The following is a 24,430-nucleotide window of genomic DNA, read 5'->3' as shown; positions in this document are numbered from 1 at the left end:
CCTCCACAGCACTCCCAGGCCACAGCAGAAAGCTGGACTGGAAGAGGGGCAACCGGGACAGAATCCGGTGCCCCGACTGGGACTAGAACCTGGTGTGCCGGCGCCACAAGGTGGAGGATTAGCCTATTGAGCTGCGGCGATGCCATCTCACTAGTCCAAGTGATCAATTTCAGTTCACAATTGATCACACTGATAGGTCTAAGAGTCAAAGGGATCACACAAACAAGACAAGTGTCTGCTAATACTAACTGATAGAATCAAAAAGGGAGAGAACGATCCATCATGGGAAGCAGGATACACAGCAGACTCATAGAATGGCAGATGTCCTAAACAGCACTCTGGCCTCAGAATCAGCCCCTAAGGCATTTGGATATGGCTGAAGAGCCCATGAGAGTATAGCAGGCATGGAAAGCCAAGACACTCTGGGAAAAAAAAAAAAAAGAAGAAGACCTAAATGAAAGATCTCTGCGAGTGAGATCCCAGTGGAAAGAACGGGGCCATCAAAGAAGGAGGTACCTTTCTCTGAAGGGAGGAGAGAACTTCCACTTTGACTATGACCCTGTCGGAATAAGATCAAAGTCAGCGAACTCAAAAGGCTTCCATAGCCTTGGCAACTCATGACTAGAGCCTACGGAGATTACTGATGCCATAAACAAGAGTGTCAAATTGTTAAGTCAACAACAGCAGTCACTGTGTACTTACTTCTCATGTGGGATCTGTCCTTAATGTGTTGTCCAATGTGAAGTAATGCTATAACTAGTACTGAAACAGTATTTTACACTTTGTGTTTCTGTGTGGGTGCAAACTGATGAGATCTTTACTTAATATATACTAAATCGATCTTCTGTATATAAAGATAATTGAAAATGAATCTTGATGTGAATGGAATGGGAGAGGGAGTGGGAGATGGGAGGAGTGCGAGTGGGAGAGAAATTATGGGGGGGGGGCATTGTAATCCATAAACTGTACTTTGGAAATTTATATTTACTAAATAAAAAAAATTTTTAAAATATCATCAAAATGTCCAGTATTTCAAAAGAAATCTACAGATTCAATGTGATACCAATCAAAATACTAAAGACATTTTTCTCAGATATAGAAAAAATGATGCTGAGATTCAGATGGAAACACAGGAGACCTCAAATAGCTAAAGCAATCTTATACAACAACAACAAAAAAAAAAGCCAGAGGCATCGATACCAGATTTCAATACATACTACAAGGCAGCTATAATCAAAACAGCCTGGTACTGGTACAAAAACATGGATAGACTATTAGAACAGAATAGAAATGCCAGAAATCAATTAAAGCACCTACAACCAACTTATATTTGACCAAGGAACTAAAACCAATCCCTGGAGCAAGGACAGTCTCTTCAACAAATGGTGCTGGAAAAACTGGATTTCAACATGCAGAAATATGAAGCACGACCCCACCTTACACCTTATACCAAAATCCACTCTACATGGATTAAAGATCTAAATGTAGGACCCAACACTATCAAATTATTAGAGAACACTGGGGAAACCCTGCAAGACATTCACACAGGCAGAGTTCTTAGAAAAGACCCCAGAGACACAGGCAATCAAAGCCAGCATTAACAAATGGGATTACATCAAATTGAGAAGTTTCTGTACTACAGAAGAAATACTCGGAAAGTGAAGGGGCAACCAATAGAATGGGAGAAATTATTTGCAAACTATGTGACTGATAAAGGATTAAAAACTAGAATCTACAAAGAGATCAAGAAACTCCAGAACAACAAAACAAACAACGCAGTTAAGAGATGGGCAAAGGACTTATATAGATATTTTTTCAAAAGAGGAAATTCAAATGGCCAAAAGACACATGAAAAAATGTTCAGGATCACTAGCAGTCAGGGAAATGCAAATCAAAACCACAATGAGGTTTCACCTCACCCCAGTTAGAATGGCTTTCATACAGAAGTCAACGTACAACAAATGCTGGCAAAGATGTGGGGAATAAGGTACCCTAGTCCACTGCTGCTGGGAAAGTAAACTGGTAAAACCATTATGGAAGACAGTATGGAGATACCTTAAAAAGCTGAATATAGACCTACCAGATGATCCAGCCATCCCACCCCTGGGAATTTATCCAAGGTAACTGAAATCAGTAAATAAAAGAGTTATCTGCAAAACAAAACAAAACAAAAAAACTAGCAAAAGTTTTGGATTTCAGTTTGGGGTTTTTGCTTGTTTGGTTTGGTTTGATTTGGATTCATAGAGACAAATTTATTCTAAGATTTATATGGAAAGGTACAGGATTAGAGCTGCTAAACTTGAAAATACAGTTAAGAATGATTCCATTGATATTAAGTTATGTGGTATAGATACAACAATATAGATGGTGTGATATCAGCAGAGGGATAGACACATAGATTAATGGAACAGACTAGAGAACAAAAATATAACTACATAAATATTTCTAATTGATTTTAACAAATTTTAAAAGCAATGCAATGGGAAAAAGACTTTTTGACAAATGTTACAGGAGTAACTGAACATACACACAACAAAAACAAAAGAAACTGCCCCTAAACCTAAACCTAAACCCCAGATCCCCTACAAAATATAATTCAAAATGGATTATATACCTAAATGAAAAACAAAAACTTTGTTTTTTAAAGATTTGTTTATTTATCTGGAAGGCAGAGTTACAGAAAGGGAGAGGCAGAGATCAGAGAGAGAGAGAGAGAGAATCTTTCATCCATTGGTTCACTGCCCAAATGGTCGCAATACTGAGGGCTGGGCCAGGCCAAAGCCAGGAGCCTCACTCCAATCTCCCATGTAGGTGTAGGGGCCCAAGCTCTTGGGTCATCCTCCACTGCCTTCCCAGGCACACTAGTAGTGAGCAGGATTCGAACTGGCACCCACATGAGATGCTGGCGTTATAGGCAGCAGCTTAACCCATTACACCACAATGCCAGCCCCAAAACAAAACCTTCAGAAGAAAACATTACAGAGCCAGCATTGTGGTGCAGCAACTTAAGGTGCTGCTGAGGATGCATGATCCCCATACTGGAACATCAGTTAGAGTCCCAGGTATTGCACTTCTGATCCAGCTCCATGCTAGTGCACCTGGGAAAGCAGCAGAAGATGGCCCAAGTACTTGGGCCCCTGCCACCCACATGGGAGACCCAAATGGAGTTCCAGGCTCCTGGCTTTAACCTGGCCAAGTCCAGCCATTGCAGCAATTTGAAGAGTAAGAAGAGTAAAGCAGTGGTTGGAACCTTGCTCGCACTCTCTCTCTCTCTCTCTCTCTCTCTCTCTCTCTCCCCACACACATGTGTGTGCGTACACACACACTTTCAAATAAATAAATAATTCAAAAAATTAAATTACGACCTAGACAGGAAGACCTCTTACACTTATCAACAAAAGCACAATGCAAAGAATGAAAAATCAGAAAGCTGACCTTTATTGAAGTGAACCTTTCTTGTCTGTGAAAATCCATATGAAGACAAGCTGTAAACTGAGAGAAAAATATTTACAAAGCACATATCTAACAAAGGACTAGCATCTAGATTATATGTATTTTAAAACTCTCAAAACCCAAGAGTGAAATACAAACCATCCAATTCATAAATAGGCCAAGACATTAACACTCATTTCCCCAAAGAACTATGAATGGCAAATGAGCTCATGAAAATAGGTTCAACATCATTACCCACTGGGAAATGCAAAGTCAAGCCACAATGAAATGCCATTACTCAGGTATCAGAGAGCTAAAGTGAAAAGCAGTTGAGAAAATCAAATGCTGGCAATGATGCAGAGAAGCTAGAACATTCATACATTGTTTCTGGGCATATAAAATGTTGCAACCTTGAGAAAATTTGACAGTTTCTTATAAAAAGAAGAATGGGTCCCACTATTTTCATTCTCATGCAATTATCACAAATGAAAATTTATATTTATAAAATATATATATAAATGCTCATCGTGGCTTTATGCATAATAGTCAAACACTGGAATCAGATATCTTTTAATTTGTTGAATGGTTAAACAAGCTATGTTACAATTATACCATGGAATATTACTCAACAATAAAAAAGGAATGATCTACTGATATGTCTAAGAACTTGGAAGAAATCTCCATGAAATCATTCTAGATGGAATAACATACTACATCAAATAATACTCTAAACACAACATTCTTAAAATGACATTTTAGCAATAGAGGGTGATTATATAAAGGTAGCATAAAGGATTCCTGTGGTATTGGAACCACTCAGTATTTTATTAGTCACCTCCAGGTCACTTAAACAACAGACATTTATTTGCCATAGTTAGGATGAATGAGGAGTTTAAGATCAAGGTGCCAGCAGATTTGGTTCCTGGTGAGGGCTGTCTTCTTAGCTTGTAGATGGCCAAATGGCAGATAGGATGGGAGAGCTCTGGTATCTCTTTCTCATCTTTTATGAGGATATAAATTCAGTGGTCTCATTGATATCACCTCTCAGAGGCCTCATCTAAAACAGCTTCAAGATAGGATTTGGGGGAAGGGTATACAAACATTTAATCCAGAACCAGTATCTTGACTTTGGTGGTATCCATAAAACTTATTTAGATGGTAAAATTCTATCAAAGTTAAATCACAAATGAGCACAAGTAAAGCTGAGGAATTATGAATATTGGTAAATTATATCAACATCAATACCTGATATGATACTATGTGAGGGAGCTTCAAAAAGTTTGTGGGAAAGTGGTATTAAAAAATAATGCAGGAGCCAGCGCCATGGCTCACTAGGCTAATCCTCTGCCTGTGGCGCTGGCACCCCAGGTTCTTGTTCCGGTTGGGGCACCGGATTCTGTCCCGGTTGCTCCTCTTCCAGTTCAGCTCTCTGCTGTGGCCCAGGAAGGCAGTGGAGGATGGCCCAAGTCCTTGGGCCCTGCACCTGCATGGGAGACCAGGAGGAAGCGCCTGGCTCCTAGCTTCGGATTGGCGCAGCACGCCGGCCATAGCAGCCATTTGGGGGGTGTGAACCAAGGAAGGAAGATTTTTCTGTCTGTCTCTCTGTCTCTGTCTCTCTCTCTAACTCTGTCTAAAATAAAAACAAAAAAAAAAAATAATGCAGAGACAAGCAATTGGCACAGCAGTTAATACTCTACTTGAGATGCACCCCTTATCAGACTGCTATCTTTTAATTCAGATCCTAGCAGGCAGTAGACTCAAATAGTTAGGTCTCTGTTACCCAAGTGGAAGACCTGGACTGAGTGCTAGACTCCTGGCTTTTGCTGGCCCACCTCTGGCTGTTGTGAACATTTGGGAAATGAATCAATGGATAGGATTCTCTCTCTCTCACCCTCCCTCCCTCCCTCCCTCCCTCCCTCCCTCTCCCTCCCTCTCTCCCTCCATCTTACTCTGTGTGTGTATTTCTCTGTCTCCTTGCCTTTCAAATAATTTTTAAAGTTACCTTTAAAAAGTATAATGCAAATTTTCCATGAACCTTTTCAATCTTGACTTGTACTCCAATTTTCAAAATTGGAAAATGGCTGAAGCATACAAGGATGTCTCTATTCTCTTCTACAACTTCAAGTAACTACAATAATCTCAAATTTTTTAATTAAAAAAAGGACTCTAAATATTAAGCTCAGGTCTTTAAGTTATTTTTAGTGGAGGAATTAACCTGAACCCTTATTCTGCCATTAATAGAAACAGAATTTCCTGAATCATTGCTAAGTATAAAAAGCATAATGACAACAGCTAACACTTTTTGGGAACTTGTCATTTTCCAACCATTCTTCTAAATATAGTAACTTCTGTATATAGTAACTCAATGCTTAGAATAACCATATGAAACAGTATTGCTTTTATTCCATTTTGTAGACTTTATTTCCTTTCTCCCACTTATTTTGAATTTTTTTCTATTAGTTTCCTAAAGCAGTAGCTTCAGTTGATTTTGAACCTTTCTTCTCGTCTTATTCAAAGTTATAAATTTCCAACACTTAAGCTGCATACTGAACTTGATGTTTATATCCATCATCATTCACTGTGAAATATATTCTCATTTCCTTTTTGTTTGATCCATAAAGTACAAAACAGTAAATATACTACTTAATTTCTGACTTTTAAGCTTTTTCTGGATCACACTGCTATTTAATCTAATTCAATTGTGGTCCAAAATCACACTTTGTAAGACTGCAATCCTTTAGGGTAATGCAAATGGCCTATCCTGATAATTCTTCCAATGCACTTTAAAAATGTCTTGTGCAGTTTGGGGCTGTAATCTTTAAATGTCACAAAAACTAAGGTAGTTGATATCATCCAGCTCTTCTGTCTCCCGATTTTTGTTGGTGGTGGTAGTCTAACTGCTACAATCAATTACAATCAACTACAGCACTAAATTCTTCGGTTGTGTTTACAGATTCTTTTTACTTAGTCTCACCAGTTTTTGATTCATGCTTTTAAATTTATATTTTTGTACACTTTTTAAATTGTCTTTGATATGACTCCCTCTTCCAGAATTCAGACGCCATTTGGGGCTTACACTTAAGTTTCTTCCTTCTTCTGAATCTTTGTGCCTCACTCTTCACTTCCCTGGGATTTTCTCAATGCTTGGGCACAAATCTTATACTTTTTCCAGATTTTCCTGTCTTCAGCTAGAGGGCTGGTTTGAATTACACAATATGCCATTAATGGGAAAAGAAATCCTACATGCTCTGTTAGAAGGGGAAAAAAATTAGGGGAAGCCTTCACAGAAATATGGAGTATAAAAATACATATATATATTCACTCTTTTCAGTAGAAAATTTAAACAACTGTAAATCAGTATTACTGCCTGACAGAAATCTCTTTGTAAAATATGTATCTGTGCTTGTTTGGGGGCTAATTTCTATTGGTCCTTTCCCTTTCTACCATCCCAGTCTCTGAAAGTGAAGTAAAGCATAGTAGATACGAAAAGAATGCTCATTAAGCAACTTGTAATTCAGACTTTTAACACAAGAGGGAGATCTGGACTGGAGACACATAAGCACCTACAAATCATCACCACCAAGCCATCAGGGAGAGATTAGGTTCGGTTTCACAGACACCAAAGATGTGGAAAAACAAGGCCTGCACAGAAGATTGGCTTGCTCTTTGGGTGCAGACTCCGCCTTTGCCTCCCAAGTCATTTTGATCATTGGACATGAGTCAGAGGACTACTAGTTTCAACCCTTAAAATTATCTGCACACGTTTGTATACACACACACAGAGGCATAAAGGACTCCAAGAATCAATCAGATAATTTGAATTCTCACATACTCTCTCAAGCAATGGTTTTTACAGCTGTTTAAATTGCCCACTGGAGAGTACATACAAGTAATTTGTTCAATTTCAAAGAACTCTCTTCCATAGTTATCTTTCATTTCATTTTCCCATGGTTCACAGTAGTGTTCACTGTTATGAAAAACAGGAAATGAATTAATCATTGCTCTAGCAGAGGGAACTCTAATTTCATTTATATTCATTTGGCTGAGACATTAAATGCCTATGGCTATGTACTATAACCACCCTCACCTTCATCATTACTGCTTTGTAACCAGTAACTTCACTTCTACAATAAGCTGCATACTGAAGTGATAGTTTTCAAGGTTCTGCAAAATATACTTTGTCTTTCTTTCTAATGCTGGAATTATATTATACACTGTTTTAAACCTGAGTAAATGTTATAAACTTATACCTGTTTTTTTTTAAAAAAACTATAATGAATGACTCTGAAAGATTTTGCAATAATATTAAATCATGACAAGACATCCTACCACAAAATGTGTGTTTTGCAGGAAGGTGACAAATTAAAAATAATCAATGATATTGCTCTTTATATTTAATAATCACAATAAGAATGCTTTGGTAAATTTTAATCACATAAATGTTTTAATCATAAGCAATGTTATTATACAATCAAAGTAGTCAAAATATATTTTTTAACTTAAGGCACTACATATGAATTTCTTTAAAGCACATTCATGTTATTTATGTACTACTTTAAAAAGTGACAATAAATACACCTATTATATCTCATCTTTGTCTTTCATTTGTAATTTTATATATTAACAATGAAGTAAAATCCTCCAAGTAAAAGGAATTAATATAAATACAAACATCTTTAAAGCTTACAAGAGATGGCCAAAAGAGGAGATACCCAAAATGATATACTCCTTTAATCTTTCAAGAATTTATCTGTAGATTCTTATTCCAAGCCTAACAGAATAATCACACAGAGCCCACTGCATAAGGCATTGAAATATTTTGTTGCTGTTTAGCAGAATAACACAGATTAGCAGTAACACAACTGTCCCAAAGTTATAAGTAAATGTACTTACTCTGAAGTAACCAAAAACTCATAGCTTTCCTATTATATTTGCATATTGTTGTCATAAACAATTAATGTTTCCTAGAGTCAAATACTTTCAACCACTCAGAAAACACAGCAGCATGTCACTTAATTATTTAACAAAATACACTCCAAACTGTACAAGGTTAACTTTATTACAAGATCTTCTCAGTGTTCTACAGGATCCTTGACTTTAACAGTGATGATTTTTTTAAATATACAAATGAATTAACACAAAGTTCAATACAATTTATAAAGTTATATTTGATTAAATAAATACTATTCTTCTTGTCCCACCAACGTACACTTTGAAAAAATACCTAATGTAAAATTAAATCTAATATTTAGAGAATGGAATGAAAAACAAGATAAATAGTTAAAAGTCTTGTTGGTAGGGTTAAGGTACTAACAATAAATCTTTTCCTATTCCATCCTCCATAAAACTCACTCATTGATTGGATGCCATGTACGCACTTCTGAAATTCATAGATAGCTATCAAGCTAACACACCATTGCAAGAACTAAGTTCTAGTCAACAAGTACAAAACATTCTATTTTAGACAAGTCAAAAATGTCCACTATGTAGGAAAAAAGTTTCAAATGCAACAGTTCTATTCTTTAATAGAAATTAACATGGAAAGGGCATTTCCTATTATTTCATTTAAATAAGCTATTAACCTTTAGAATAACTGTTTTATATGAAGAAAAGTAAGCAAAAATATAATCTATCAAAAAGTAAAATCAGTCTTACTGTTTTTATTTCATTTATTTATTATGCTGTTCTATTATGACCAATAGTATGAATTATTTATGCAGGGTATGGAAATGCTTCTTAGAAACTTCAGATACAATAGGCACCAAATACCAGGCTCAGGAAGTTAGCAATGATCCCATAGGAGGCTTATATGTTTGGTGATAGGCACCACTGTTAGTTTTATCATCACACATAGCCAATATGTAACTGGGCTGTATATTTATTGTACTTGAAAAATCAGATTCATATCTATATAAGTTACCATTTAGTTTATATTGTTAGCATTTTAAATACGACACTATTAATATAAATTTCTTGCATCAGAGCCTGGTAAATGGTTCTCAAATCCAATTTCTCCCCACAGTGAATACAATCTAGTCTGCCACTACCAGTTTCTTCATACTAATTTTGATTATTAAAAGGTACAACCTAGTAAAGGCAAGATGACAGTTCTTCTTTCACAACAAATCTCTGGCTCTGAAAACACATGTGAAAAGATATGAGCAGAGTGAGTATTTCCATTATCCAAATTTAGGAGAGAAAAAAACAGAGACAGCACCATGGCTACTCTAGCACTTAACATATACGAATGGTATAAAAGATGGGAAAATGTTAAATGCCATTTTAGGTTTTCTTTCCATTTTTTAAAGATTTATTTTATTTATTTGAAAGGCAGAGTTAGAGAGAAAGAGAGAAGGATACAGAGAGAGAATTAAGTTTCTTAATTATTGTCCAAAAAGTAAGGCATAAAGTCCCAAAGGTAAATATAAAAATCTCTCTTCATGATTTGGACCCAATCAAAATCAGATTTGCATTCAGGCCATGAATGTTTCTACAGCACTTGAATATCTCAGGTCACAATAAATAGCAGAAAAAGGTTAAAAATGGCAACCAAAAATAACAAGTTGTTAAACATTATCATTTTAACTTGTGAGAAGAAAGTAAACAAATATGAAGTGCAAAACATAACCTTTCTTGAGAGCTATATCCTAGGGCAATGCAGAAGCCTGGCTACAGTCCAGTCCCCTTTGATCTGCTTCTGTAAGACCCATAACACACTAACATTTACACACCCTTACATGCAAACACACACACACCCCACAGTAACTTACACAGGCATTAAGAATAAATACCAATAACCGATTGCTAATCTTAATAGCAATAATTTTTAAAAATTTGACTTTTGAGATTTCACCAACCGAACGGTCTTAACAGGCAATGGTGAAAACATAGGCTTTATATCACACGGTCTTTGTTTTTGTTTCTTAATAATTTTCTTTAAAATAAATTCTTTGTATCTTAGATCTTTTCTGTCTGGCTAACCAATTTTATTAAAAACTAGAAGATCTCTTACATTAAGGGTTTACTTGAGGTACAGACTAATTAAAGATAAATATAAAAATATAGCAAACTTTCCCTCCCTGATACACAAAATCCACAAATTGCATAAAGATTTCTGATGTTTCATTTATAAATATATAAATTTATTAGAAAAACATGCCTATTAAATTTTGGTATGTTTCTTAAAAGATGTATCATATCTTCACTGCAAAAAAAAAAAAAAGGCATAGGGAGCTTTTTTCTCAAAAGCTACTTCTAGTTACAGAAATAGATGGTGCCAACTAATGATTTATTTGCACGTTTACCATGGTCAGGGTCATGTTGGCTAATGTACCAAAACAAAACACAAGGAAAAATGATACAAAATAATTTCAGCATGCTTGGACAAAATCGTCTTCCAAAGTATACTTTTCCATGGTTCTAGGAGTATTACATGGATGTATCCTTAGTTTTATGATTAACGAACTCTTTGTATAAACCCCAGCACTGGTTACTCAATTAAAGGGTCATCATCATCTTCTTGTAGCTGAAGTCGGGAAAATGGCTGTGGTACAGAGAATCTGTTCTGCATGATTATTATGAGGCATGTAAGAGTAGTTAACACCAAGAGTGCACCGATCACAATTCCAATGGCTTCTGGGAGATTAATGCACCACTGGTCAACTAATAAGCACTTAGTATGACCAAAGGTTCCATTATTGGGATGTGGCTTTACTCCCAGGATGTGACACATCATTGGATAAATATCCACAATGTCAATTGTGCTGTACTTGTGGCCTTTGTGAAATGCAGGACCGTGGGCAGCTAGAAACGGATGCATACTAGGCAAAGAATTATCGTAACCATGGTCACCTACTGAAAAAGAACAAAACGACATTAGTAAACAAGACCAGCCTTTCTAATTACAAAATAACTTGTTTCTAATATAAACACACTAGATTGCACTAGATTTTTGTCAGTCTAATTCGCATTCAGTAAGATTCTGGTTAGTCGAACCTAAAAGGAGCCAGAATTAAAAATTTCTATTTTCTCACAACTCAGCCATGTTCCCTATTTCCCAATCTGTCACGGCCTTGGGCTGCTTCCCAACCTGATCCACTTATCTGTCAGACCTCGCCTCACTTACTCTGACCTCCAGCATTGTTTGCACAAAGATCACTGCAAACAGTGCCAGTGACAGAAAAGAGTGGGTCAGGCAGAGGGCTCTGTATAGCCAGGGGAGAGCAGAAGTAAGGAAAGCAGTGAATAGGGAAGCAGCACATCTCCAACCCTACCTACCCGAATTGCTCCTGCGATAAGAAATAGGGTGACCTATGACTGGTTTGCTGACAGTTAACAAACACCTCAATATCAGGGAGGGCAGATGAGTGAGAATCTTACACTAGGAATTCTTGTATTCAATGTGAAGTCTAATCACATGACTTCCACTTACAACTCCAGTAAAGTGTGACTCAAGGAAAACATGTAATGATCTCTGATATATATTTCCAATACCTTTTTTCTACACTACCCTGTATTTTCCAGGTTTTTGACAATGAGTACTTAAAATAGCATAAATAGAAATAATATATGAACTCCACTGACCCTTAGAATTTCTTATTCTTGCCTGATGCTTCTGGATTGCTACAGATCAGGGATCTGCAAACTACAGCCCATGGCCAAAGACGGCCTCCACCTGTTTTGTAAACAGAGTTTCAGTGACACACACCACTTCCTTTATTTACAAATCATCCATAGCCGCAAGCACAGTACAAAAGCAGAGCTGAGGGGCTGAGACAGGGAACTGGCTGGTCCACAAAGTCTGGCCCTTGGAGAAAAAGTTTGCTTACCTCTTGCAATAGACTACAAAATCAAATTTTTCTCAAAGAATACAAATTGAATGTGAAACAGGCACAAATCAGCTTCAGCTGAGGCAATCCCTGTACCATGCTCCTATACGTTTTTTCAGTTTCAGGACAGATTGGTACATCCATTTTATTTACCTGTTGGGCTGTTTGTTTACTTTCTGGTTCATGCCCAGTGTTCTAAACAGCTGCAGCATTGGAGAAAATTATTTCATCATTAGGAAAAGTCTCAGAGTTCCTCAGAGTTTTTAAAATACAAAAAAAAAAAAAAAGGAATTTTCTCTCCCCTTTCACTTTCTTTACTTCTCTTTTACTTTCTACAAATTAAGAGAACCAATCACAAAAATTACTGATAGTAACTGCAGTTTCAGTAACAAAGTGAAACTACTCCTTCACCGTTAAAATTATCCATCCTAATCTGCAGGTGAATTCCTATCACACGAAGACCTGAGAATGATCTAGACAAAAACTGAACAAATCATATGGAATGAGCATCTCTGAATTAAAGTACCCTCTCAACAGAACAGTCATAACATGTAATTCATCCTAGGCTACAAAAGAGATACTCCAAATAAATACTCACATTTTGATAATGATGTATTTAACACAATTGTCCAGCCTTCATCAGCAACCAAAATAAGAGGCTGAATTCGATCATTATGTTGGTAATAAAATCTGTTAGGAATATCTTCTTTGAGATAAACATTCATGTTAGGACTACAGTTTTTCAGCTTGTTGTAAGCCTCTGTTTTATCTGGAAGCAAAAGGAAAAGCAAAAAGGAAAAAGTCATGATTGGCTGATAAGGAAAAAAATACATCCAACTAGAATAACGGGAAATAAATTCTGAACATCATCTATTAAAACCACTCTTGATTCTGTAAAACAGAGCAATACCAATTATGTGACAATGCTGGGAACAAACACACTCACTCCTCTTCACAAGCATTCCCTTCTCTTTTTCCTTTTGTATCCTAGTGTACTTTTATAGAAAGGGGGCAATTTTCCTGTCTAGTTTCCTAAGTAAATATAAACTAATTACATATTACTATGAATACTAATTATTTCGGCCATTGGCAGAAGAAAGGTATAGCTCACTAAAATGTCTAGTTGGGGCAGGTACTGTGGTGCAGTGGGTTAAGCCACCTCTTAGGTCGCCTGCATCCCATATGGAAGTGCTGGTTCAGTACACAGCAGGGAAGGCCCAAGTACTTGGGTCCCTCTCACCCACATAAGAAACACAGGTGTTGCAGGCATTTGGGGAATGAACCAGTAAACAGAAGATCTTTCCCTCTCTTTCACTCTGCCTTTCAAATAAATAAAGACAGATCTTTAAAATGTAAGGTTTTTCATGTATAAAATTTCCTTTTCCTCATTAATTAAAAAACATAACAAAAAACACAGAAATAATCACTTTGACCTAAACTGTAAGACTACTGCTCAAAGCTTGTAAATTAAAGGAGAAAAAATACAAGGGCATTTCAAAAAGTTTGTGGAAAGAAGGAATTAAGGGCCCTGCACTATCACACAGTAGGTTAGGCATTGCAGCATTGGCATCCCATATGAGTGCCAGTTCCAGTCCTGACTGCTACACTTCTGATCCAGCTCTCTGCTAATGCGCCTGGGAAAGCAGCAGCAGATGGTTCAAGTGCTTAAGCCCCTGCACCCACATGGGAGATCCCAACGAAACTCCTGGTTCCTGGCTTTGGCCTGGCCCAGCCCTGGCCATTACAGTCATTTGGGGAATGAACCAGCAAATGGAAGATCTCCCAGTCTCTCTTTCTCTCTCTCTAATTCTGCCTTTCCAATAAAAATATAAAATAAATATTTTTCAAAAAGATGGAATTAAAAGACAAATTTATCTTGGTGAAATTCAGGCAGAGCTGTTTTATAATACTCATCTTCCATGATCTTTATGAAGGCTTCAGACATCCTACCCCAAGTAACCATAAGCATGTGGGTCCTGAATCACAGCCAGAACTCAACTATTTTATACAACCCTCTCTCCTCAAGCAAGTGCCCCATTCAAACAGTAATATTCAATTAGCTAAAAAGTTTACTTACTTATCTTGGGAAGTATTGCAGCAACTGGGGTCAAATCTATAAGAGTATAGTTTGAATGATCGAGGCAAAGATCCAAGTTTATCAGTCTTTTCTGAGAACACTGGGTCATCCCATGATCACTTGTAATAATAACATTAAGATTTTCCCACAACCCTACCAACTTGAGTTTCTGAACTAGAGCACCAATATGATCATCTACTTCTTTCAACACCTTGCGCATGTTTTCTTTATCTTCAGGTCCATATTTGTGGCCACTTGCATCTGGTTCTTCCCAGTAGAGTGTTGCAAAGGTGACTGGTGGGTTTGAATGGCTTAGCCACATGGTAATATAATTTAGTCTCTCTTCAAATGACACTGAAGAATTATAATTCATAAAATAAGAAGGTGTGACATTGTGAATGGGTACATCAGTACCAGGCCACATAGCGGCAGCGCTGGATCTGTTTTCCTGAAGCTGATTGGTCACCCAAATGGGTACTGCCTCATTCCACCAAAAAGGATCCTTGTCGTTAGAGTCAGAAAAATGTTTCTTTGTGACAACATCATACATGGAATTAGCCACAATTCCATGGCTTTCTTCATACAAGCCGGTTACAATACTATAGTGGTTTGGAAATGTTTTTGTGATAAAAACATTTTTAACATGTTCCACCAAGACACCTTCTTTGATAAAATTCTGGAGATGAGGAAATTCATAGTTCTGCAGATAGTCAGCTCTAAAGCCATCAAAGGACACCAGGAGTAGCTTGGGTGGCAAAATGTAGGAAGAGTTGCCTCTGCAACCAGTTATAAGTCCAGAAAACACAAGCACTACTAGTAACTTCATAGTGAACATGCTGAAGGACAGCAACCAGAGCCCCTGAAACACAGAATCACAATTCACAGACAGTAATACTATTTGATTTTGATTAGGTTTCAGAAGTTTAGCCAACTGGCAAAAATAACCAATATTTAAAAATCTTTTGTATTCCAGTTTTACCTATGGTAACTTAAATAATGTTTATTTTTAAAGAACTGATTAAGGCTAAAGTTATCAAATTCCCACTTGTATATGTCCTGCCCCACCCTTAATGCTCTGAACGTGAAACGGGCCAGTCTTACAGTTTTCTATAAGTCTTATATGGCTGTCTGGCTGCCTTGTTCATGTACAACAACAGAAATTATCCTGAAGACTTAGATGTAAAAACAAAAAGGATTCTTTTGTACAAAACACAAATAATGCCAAGCTTTCAGAGGCTCTAGAGAGGAAGCTTATTTTTCTAGATTAATGAATGCTAACCCATAGTTAGCACTTTCAGCCATTGCTGGAAATTCTAACATATTGGTATACCCTACTTCTTATTGAAAAGCACTGGCACACAAAATGGGAGTGAGAAAGATGCTATTTGAGAAAAAGGTTCCACTTCAGTTTGTCTGCCCCAACATTCACACAAGGTTGACTAACAAACAGACCAAGCCCACCGGCACTTGAATGCCACAGTAACTGCTGAAGAAACTCCACAGCTGTTGAAATGAGTCTCACCACCACACTCTTCTTCAACTTCTGCTTTACAATCAAAGACATAACTATTCTTCCTGATACTCAGCCTCAGAGCTGTTCTTTATTTTTTACCCTTCCAAAAAATAACCCATTAACTACCAAAAGTTTTCTCATAATAAATCTCCCTGCCTTCTGTTTTCTGTGTCTCTAGAGAAACAGGATATGTGATTTAAGTAGAATGATTCACTGTGGAGTGGTAGCATGCCTCTTCATTGTGACACGAGAGAAGGAACCAAAGCTAGACCAGCTAACAGGTTTGAAGGTTGGAGGTAAAGTTGCCTTCTCTGTTGATTGGAAGTACTGTTAATTACTGTGAGTGAGTAGGGTGCTGCAGAGGTCAGAGGGACACAGAGAATACCTGAAATGGCCATTACAGAGAATGGGAGCATATGAGGAAACAGCAGGGCTTACCAGCCATGCTCACACACAGCATCATGACTTTTCAGAGCGACACTGTTTTCCCTACTAAATGACCCTGGCACCGGCATGAACAAAACAGGCAGCTGATTCTCCCCGGGCTGGAGATCCTGCCAGAATCTGAAGAAAGACTAACGTGAAGGCGCTAAGGAGCGGCTGAAGTTTGAGCTGCAGTATCTAAGCTGAAACTGATAGATATGTGAAAAGTAAAGAGGGTTCTGGACTAGAGGTTCTGAGGAAGTCAGAGAATCGATGTTTTAAGAGTCACTTTCAGAGAAAGATGCAAAGATGTGAGGTTGTAGCCAGAGTAAGGTGACTAAATTCACTATTTTAGGGTAAGAAGACCATGGCATGGCCACAGGGGTATACATCTTAAGCAGTGGTGAGCATAAGATCAGTATGTTCATCAGATTCACAAGTAATTTATTGTGAATTCTTTCTCCAAACTAGAATGCAATTACTTCAAGGTAGAGACTTTATTTCAAACATACCAACTGGACGATCTGTGTTGTTTGAGGGGGCCATGGCATAGTGGGTTAAGCACCACCTGCAACGCCAGCATCCCATATGGGTGCCGGCTGGAGTCCCAGATGTTCTGCTTCCTATCCAGCTCCCTGCTAATATGCCTTGGAAAGCAGCAGAAGATGGCCTAAGTACTTGGACCCCTGCACCCACATGGGAGACCCTGATGAAGCTCTTGGCTCCTGGCTTCAGCCTCCCCAGTTCTGGCCACTGTGACCAGGTGGGGAGTGAACATTTGGAAGAACTCTCAGTCTGTCTTTCTCTCTCTCTCTCTGTAACTACCTTTCAAATAAATAAATAAATCTTTAAAAACATATATTGTTTGAAGCTGTGAACTTCTAAAAAAACAGTGATTTAAATTTTGAAGACCAAAGACAGAATCCTATTTTTGAGAATTGTTAGGTCTGGAAAATCCCCACCATTTAAACTGGAGACAAACTGCCTTGTCATGTGGACGATCTGTTGCTGGTACCAATCAACAAACCAAAAACAGTGCCAAATAACAAAATCAAACCACCTCTCCAAGGACACAGTAACAATCTTAATAAGCAGTAAAGACATACTTCCATAGGCACAGCACCAGTCATGGCTCAGCATTTTCAGCTACAGGGAATCTAGACAGTACACTGCATTTTTCATTCAGCATTTTGTGCCCCTTGACACAGCGTTTACGCACAATTTAACTCCTCCCTCAGAAGTCTTCAGTGGATTTGGTCAGACAACAATATTATGTGGGCTGCTGCTCTAGGTTCCAGAAATGTTAGGATTTGTGTCCAGAGTATGCAGGGATGAGTAACTGTCTGGTTTCTCTCTGAGTATAGCTTTTTCCTTATACCCAATATTTATTCCAAACAACATAGTAGACTTAAAACAGCAAATCAGTATAAACTATCTTCTCAAGGGGGAAAAGATATTCATAAGTTTATTTTTATTTGTTGCCCTAGCTCTATCCCCAAGTAATGATTCTTCAGCTCCAGCAATCCCACTGTATAAATTATTCTGCTGTCAAGTCTAAACCAATATGTCAGGATGAAAGCATTCTCTACGTCTCCAAATCTTCACCCTTAGTTCCCTAATCTGTTGATTAATAATATGTATTTGTTTGAAAGTCAGAGTTACAGAAAGAGAGGGAGAGACAGAGACAGAGATCTTCCATTTGCTGGCTTAATCCCCAAATGGCGATAATGGGCTGGATCAGGTCGAAGTTAGGAATCAGGAGCTTCATCTAGGTCTACCACATGGACAGCAGGGGCCCAACTCCTTGGGTCAGCTTCTACTGCTTTCTAAGGGACATTAGCAGGAGCTGGATCAGAAGTGTAGCAGCTGGAATTATGAGCTGGTATCCATGTGGGATGCCAGCATTGCAGGCAGTGGCTTAACCTGCTGAGCTACAATGACAGCCCCAGTTCTCTAATCCTTTAAAACAGCTCATTATTCTCTCAAACACAGAGAGATCTTCTAAGTCAATTCTACCTTTAAATCACCTAATGTGGGGCCGGCGCTGTGGCACAGTGGGTTAACACTCTGGCCTGAAGTGTCGGCATCCCATATGGGCGCCAGTTCAAGACCAGGTTGCTCCACTTCTGATCCAGCTCTCTGCTATGGCCTGGGAAGGCAGTAGAAGATGGCCCAAGTCCTTGGGCCCCTGCACCCGCATGGGAGACTCGGAAGAAGCTCCTGGCTCCTGGCTTCAGGTCGGCACAGCTCTGGCCATTGTGGCCAATTGGGAAGCGAACCATCGGATGGAAGATCTCTCTCTCTCTCTCTCTCTCTGCCTCTCCTCTCTCTGTGTAACTCTTTCAAATAAATATATAAATCTAATAAATAAATAAATCACCTAATGTGACACAAAAATCATTGAAGGGAGCTTATTAATGTACAGCCATTCAGTCTCTACATATTTGAGATTCCAATTCAGAATAGAGGCCAGGAGCCTGTATTTTAACAGCTACCCACTGTTATCCATCTCTACTGCTGCTGTACTTAAGTCAACTCTTCCCATCCCAGAGCACTTTTGTTTCTTAATTCATCTTCTTACCTCAATCATCTTCTTTCTCCCCCAACATCTGCCACCAACTTAATTCCTAGACATAACTGTTTGTGGCATTCCCCCAGTAAAAAGGAATGTTCAAAGGTCCACCCCACTCCACCTCATCTACACAAAAAGTCAAAAAACTTCATCTTGATTTCAAGCCCTTCCAATAACTAGGCCAAACCTGAATGTAAATTACTGTGAAACAGTTACAAAAATAACTGCCAACTTTAATTACCATTCACCATACTTCACTGTCACAATCTGAAATTCATTATAATATTTAAGACATAAGAATCACTCATCTTGCTGACTTGTAGGTGACCTACATTACCTCTTCAGTAACATTTTTTTCAAAACCTCATAAATTTACTACCTGCACATGAAGTCTTGCTTCAGCACCCTTTCTCAGGTCATTAAAAAAATTCACTAAGTCCATTACACAAACACATACACACACATACACACACACACACCATGGAACAAAGGCTTTATGTTTTACAAATAAAAGGCATAAACGATCAAAATGATGAATCAGAAAGACAGTCTTTTAATACTTCAATCTAACAGCAAAACTTTTCAGTAACATTGTGCTTAATATTAACTCAATATAATACACAGTATGTCTGAAACTTTTCCAATGTGGTTAGCTCTAGGAGTAGAGGGGTGTCAAGGCAATTCAACAAATGTTGTTGGGACAACTGGAAACCAAACAAATGAATTTGGACCCCTCTCTCAGTCTGGTACCACACACAAAAAATAACTCCAAATTTATCGCTGGCCTAAATTAAGAGCTAAAACTATAAAAGTCTTAGAAGAAAATATAGGAGTAAATCTTTATAACCTTGGGTTAGGCAAATCTTTCTTAGATACTACACCAATAGCACAAAAGTTTAAAAAGAGAGAGAGAAATAAATGAGTTTCCTCAAAATTAAAAAAATTTTGTGCTTGAATGAACACCATCAAGAAAATGAAAAGATAAACCACAGAATGGGAGATGAAAATCATGTATCTAGATTATATAAAGAATTGTTACATTTTAATAATAATGTTGAATACTTCTAATTCCAATCCAGCTCTCTGCTATGGCCTGGGAAAGCAGAAGATGGCCCAAGTCCTTGCACCGCTGCACCCGTGTGAGAGACCAGGAAGAAGCTCCTGGCTCCTGGCTTCGGATGGGTGCAGTTCTGGCCATTGTGTCCAACTTGGGAGGGAACCATCGGATGGAAGACCTCTCTCTCTCTCTCTGCCTCTGTCTGTGTAACTCTGACTTTCAGATAAATAAATAAATAAATAAATCTCTTAAAAAAATGAGCAAAAGATCTGAGAAGACATTTCTCCACAGATACAAATCAACACAAGAAAAGTTGCTCAGCATCACCAGTCATCAGGGAAATGCAAATCAGAATCACAATAAGATACCACTTTGCACTTAATGGGTGAATAAATAATAACTTTTTTTTTAAAACTCACCAGGTAATAAGTGTTGGTGAATATACAGAGAAATCTGTACTTTTATAAACTGCTAATGATAATGTAAAATGGTACAGCCACTTTTTATTCTGCCACTTCTTCAAAAGGTAAAATATAAGAGTTATCATGTGACTTGGAAATTCTAATACTAGATATCTGCTAAAAATGAAAACATATGTTCATGCAAAAAGTGGTCCACGAATGTTCACAGCAGCACTATCTGCAACAGTCAAGAAGTCAAAACTCAAATGTCAGCCAGCTAAAAAATGGATAAATAAAATGTGGCATATTTGTAAAATGGAATATTTGGCAATAAAAAGCAATGAAGAATTGATAAATGCTTTGAAATACCATGCTACATAACAACAACAAAAAAAGATCACCTATTTATAATTCCACTGAGATGAAATGCCTACAATAGGCAAAACTGTGGGGTCAGAAAGCATAATGGTAGTTTCTAGGGCTTGGGATTGGGGAAGCATGGACAATAAAAGCCAATGGGTCTGATGTTTCTTTTTGTGTTGATGAAAATTCCTTCATACTCATCATGTAGATGCTTGGAACACTCAATAAAAGCATGCACATCAAACAAATGAACTGAATGGTATCTGAATTCTAGCTCAATAAAATTATTTTTTAAAAAAAGAGCAGAGGAAAATAAAGTTGTAATCTTCACTGCCATGCCACAAAAAATATTTCACTTTAACTCAAAAATTATGTGAATTGACTTCATAATACAGACGTAAGTGTACTAATGTGAAAAAGTTTCAACACCATTTCCCATATGCAAATCAGAGCAAACACCATGTCTGCCCCCTTCCTACAAACTACAAATCAACATCTTTCTTCTTCCAATCTTCAGTAAAAAGGATGCTCATGGACCACACGCTGCTAATCCTGGGGTTCAGTTACTTATTTGCACACTGCGAGGATCCAAGGGCCCCAGTCCTTGACCTCCAGTTTAACAGTGCAAAGTGGAAAGAATACGAACCCTGACGTTAGAAAGATCTCAGAACCTGAGCTCACACTTAGTTGACAGGCAATCTTGGGCAGATCTAACTTCCAGCTTCAGTTTCCTTGTGTGTAAAATGTGGAAGCAAAATGCTTACAGAAAAGGGCATTAAAACTACCTTTATTCATGACAGTCACAAAGCCGTCATACCAGAAAAAACTCTGACAGGCACGACAGGAGTGAACCAGTGCATAGAAGACCTCTGTCTTCCTCTCTCTCCATAACTCTTTCAAATAAATAAATGTTTAATAAAATAATATGGATAATTTAGTTTAATCTCTTTTTACATACGAGGAAGCTGCCTGGATGAGTTCACAAAGCAACTAGTAACACTACCATGCTCTTACCAATTTCATGTCCTCAACGAGTTTACAAGTCCAGCAACAGCTAGTTAGCCAGTCTTGTAACAAATGCCAAACTATTAATTAACAGAAGTTTTCTGCCAGAACATCTGTCATTGGCAGTTCCTGGATTTACATCTACCACATTCTGTTTTGTTAACAGGAAGTATTAAGCTATAAACAAACCACCAGGGAGAAGTTCTCAGGTAGTTTCTAGGGAATGCAAATCGAGTTTTTCAAGGAATGAAACTTATGTTACAAAAATATCAGGAGAAATGCTATAATTTTTCCCACCAAAAAACAAAAAAATGGGGAAAGGAAGAAAAAAAAAAAAGCACACCCCTTTGGACTCCATCCCAACACACAAGGGGCAAGTGGGAGTACAAGGTAGTCAGGAGACAAAAGAGCCTTTGTGTCCGATGCGACACGGTGAACGCTGCTGGTCACCACTAACGTGTTGTCTGCTTAACCACAATGAATGGCTTAGCTGGCTTCTCCACAGCCTTCCTTTCTATGCACACATGCACACGGACAACTTAGCTGGTTACCTTTAGATCATTATCAGTTACTGTCTTAACGGTCTCAGGGAGGGGGGGAGAGGGAAATGCCTCCCTAAAAAAATACTGTTTAAAAAGTCCCAGGCTGCTAATTACTCTCCAGTTTTCTAGCACAGTCTTCTAGCATCTTCAATACCTCCACACTTCCTTTCTCCGTGCTAAAACACCATCCCCCCAAGCACTCCCTGTTTTCATCAAAATTTCTTTCCAAGGATGCTTCCTAACTAATTGGAAAGCAAGGAAAGACTGGCCTCAGGGTAAGCGAGGCGCTTCTAGGGTCAGACCTGATATAAACCCGAATGTGTGTGTGTGTGTGTCGCTGGCTGTACAGTCGGGGGCCCGTGCCTGGGCCTCCCTGCGCCTCACTGTCCTCTTCTGTGCAATGGACCGCTCTTATCTGCAGGGTCCTTGTGCCGAGGAAAAAAACTGTGACGCGCTCACTACCGGGTGCCGCCGGTCCAACCCCCTTCGCGGGTGTCCTACCGTTGGGTTTGCGCGATTCCTAGAAGGTGCGTTTTCAAACGTCAGGTGCGCACTCACCCCTGGTTCACACAGACCCTAACAGTCACACAAACGCGTGCCCGTGCCTTGATGGCGTTCCTTGAGAACCAAGCGTTTTCCCGGCCGGGCGCTGGCACCGGGCCACCCCACCCGGGCTGGCGTCCGCCCCAGGGCCCGTCGCTGTCATCCCCGGCCCACCTCCGCCCCCTCCGCGGCCGGTCCGCCCGCTTCCCCGACACCCTGCGAGCCACCGTCGGCCTCCTCAATCCCACACCCACCCCGCCCCGAGCCCACCGCCCCAGGGTGCCCGGGTCCCCTCGGGTCCGTCGGCCGACGTCCCCGCCCCCGCCTCGGGGCACCTGCATAGCGGGACGCGCAGGGCGGGGCGCAGTGGGAGGGTCTCTCCATCTCTGTCAAGACCCCCGCTGGACTGGGGAGAGAGTGGCCTTCCCCTCTCAGAATGCAAGGGGCAAGAGGCTCTCACTCACCCGCCGCCGCTTCTGTCTGGCGCGGAACCCGCCGCTACCGGAACCCCACTCTCATGGGGACTTGCCGAGAGGGGGACCTAGGGCAGAGAGGGAGAGAGGCGCAGGGCTCTTCCTGGGGCGCCTGCGCAGTAGCGGGCGCGCACGCCGCGGTTCACAGCCCCCACCTCCGGCTGCAGGAGGCGCTCCGAGAGTGCGCGGCTGCTGGGCGTGAGCCTGCGGAACAGGCCTAGAGCGGTCGGGTCGGGCGGCGGCGGAGGAGTCTGAGACAGTTCTTTGGATTGGATGCCGAAGCTAGCGTTGAATGTAACTCCCCTTCCTATTGGTTGGATTCAACCACCACCTGGAGACAGGTGTCTTGGTGCAGCTAAAGTGGACCTGGGACAAAACGTTTGTTCCTTTCTCCCACCACACCCCTTTCTTATCATCCTAGGTCGGAGTGCCCTTCAGGGACCTGAAAACAAGTCAGTCCCGGAAAGGCCCCTGGCGATTGCCAAGTCCATAGCCTACCACCACTCCCAGTTGCCCTTAATGTGCGCCTGACAGCCCAGGTAGAAGCAGGAGAAATCAATTTTGGCTGCACCAGGGTCTGGCACAAATCTAGAGAAACTTCCGTTCCTGTGAGCGAATGCCACGTGCAGCCACCAAAGCAATCTGACTTCCTGGAGCAGTGAGCACCTCTATACGGAGCAGGTTGCAAGTGAGATTGAAAGAAACGCAGTCTCCACAGCAAGGAACTAGGAATGGCTTGTAACTGTCAAATAAAAATTTTAGGAGGCCGCTGGTTTGGAGAGAGCAACTGCGCTAGGCCCAACAAAATGGAGTAACTTGAATGAAGAAACCAGAATGGTGTAACTTCTGCTGAAGTCTCATGCCACCAAGCTGGACACACAATTTGTGTAGCTCACCTTCCAAAGTGGAGAGAGAGGGAGAGATCCTCACACAAGCTACTTTAAGACAGCATGGTAGAGAAGTCTCCTCTGCTTTCACCTCTACAAGGAAAGTGAAACAACCAATCCACTTCCGGTTCTGTTTCTGATTTTTTCTCAGCCCTTTTCTCTCTATAAAGCCACAAACTCCTCTGCCCAGGCCACTCTAACATTCATTTGTAATCATTTGCAAACAAAAGCCAATTAAGATCTCTACATTTGTTGTAATTTTTCCTTTCAGTGCAGTTGAGAAATGGGCACTTTTTTGACAGGTGCATTTGTGA

The 24,430-nt window shown here is 39.5% G+C and overlaps 1 protein-coding gene across 3 annotated transcripts in view; it reads right to left on the bottom strand.

Moving 5' to 3' along the window:
* The window catches only part of ENPP4 (ectonucleotide pyrophosphatase/phosphodiesterase 4), a 171,018-nt gene extending 147,666 nt beyond the window's left edge, over nt 1-23,352 (bottom strand). Inside the window, exons 1-4 of one of the 3 annotated variants that reach the window (XM_062186213.1) lie at nt 23,221-23,349; nt 14,338-15,196; nt 12,859-13,029; nt 7,846-11,283 (exon numbers count right to left, since the gene is read on the bottom strand). In XM_062186213.1, the coding sequence (XP_062042197.1) occupies nt 10,922-11,283; nt 12,859-13,029; nt 14,338-15,172 (1,368 nt within the window). In that variant the 5' untranslated portion in view covers nt 15,173-15,196; nt 23,221-23,349 and the 3' untranslated portion in view covers nt 7,846-10,921. Of the gene's footprint in view, nt 1-7,845; nt 11,287-12,858; nt 13,030-14,337; nt 15,197-23,220 lie in introns of those variants that run through there. The other 2 variants (XM_062186212.1, XM_062186214.1) reach the window with 2 other exon arrangements.
* Between the last annotated feature and the right edge of the window lie 1,078 nt (nt 23,353-24,430).

The sequence above is a fragment of the Lepus europaeus genome, chromosome 3, assembly GCF_033115175.1.
Source record: "Lepus europaeus isolate LE1 chromosome 3, mLepTim1.pri, whole genome shotgun sequence".
Taxonomy (NCBI): domain Eukaryota; kingdom Metazoa; phylum Chordata; class Mammalia; order Lagomorpha; family Leporidae; genus Lepus; species Lepus europaeus.
The sequence above is the reverse complement of the archived record's forward strand: the minus strand, read 5'-3'. Positions and strand labels throughout refer to the sequence as shown.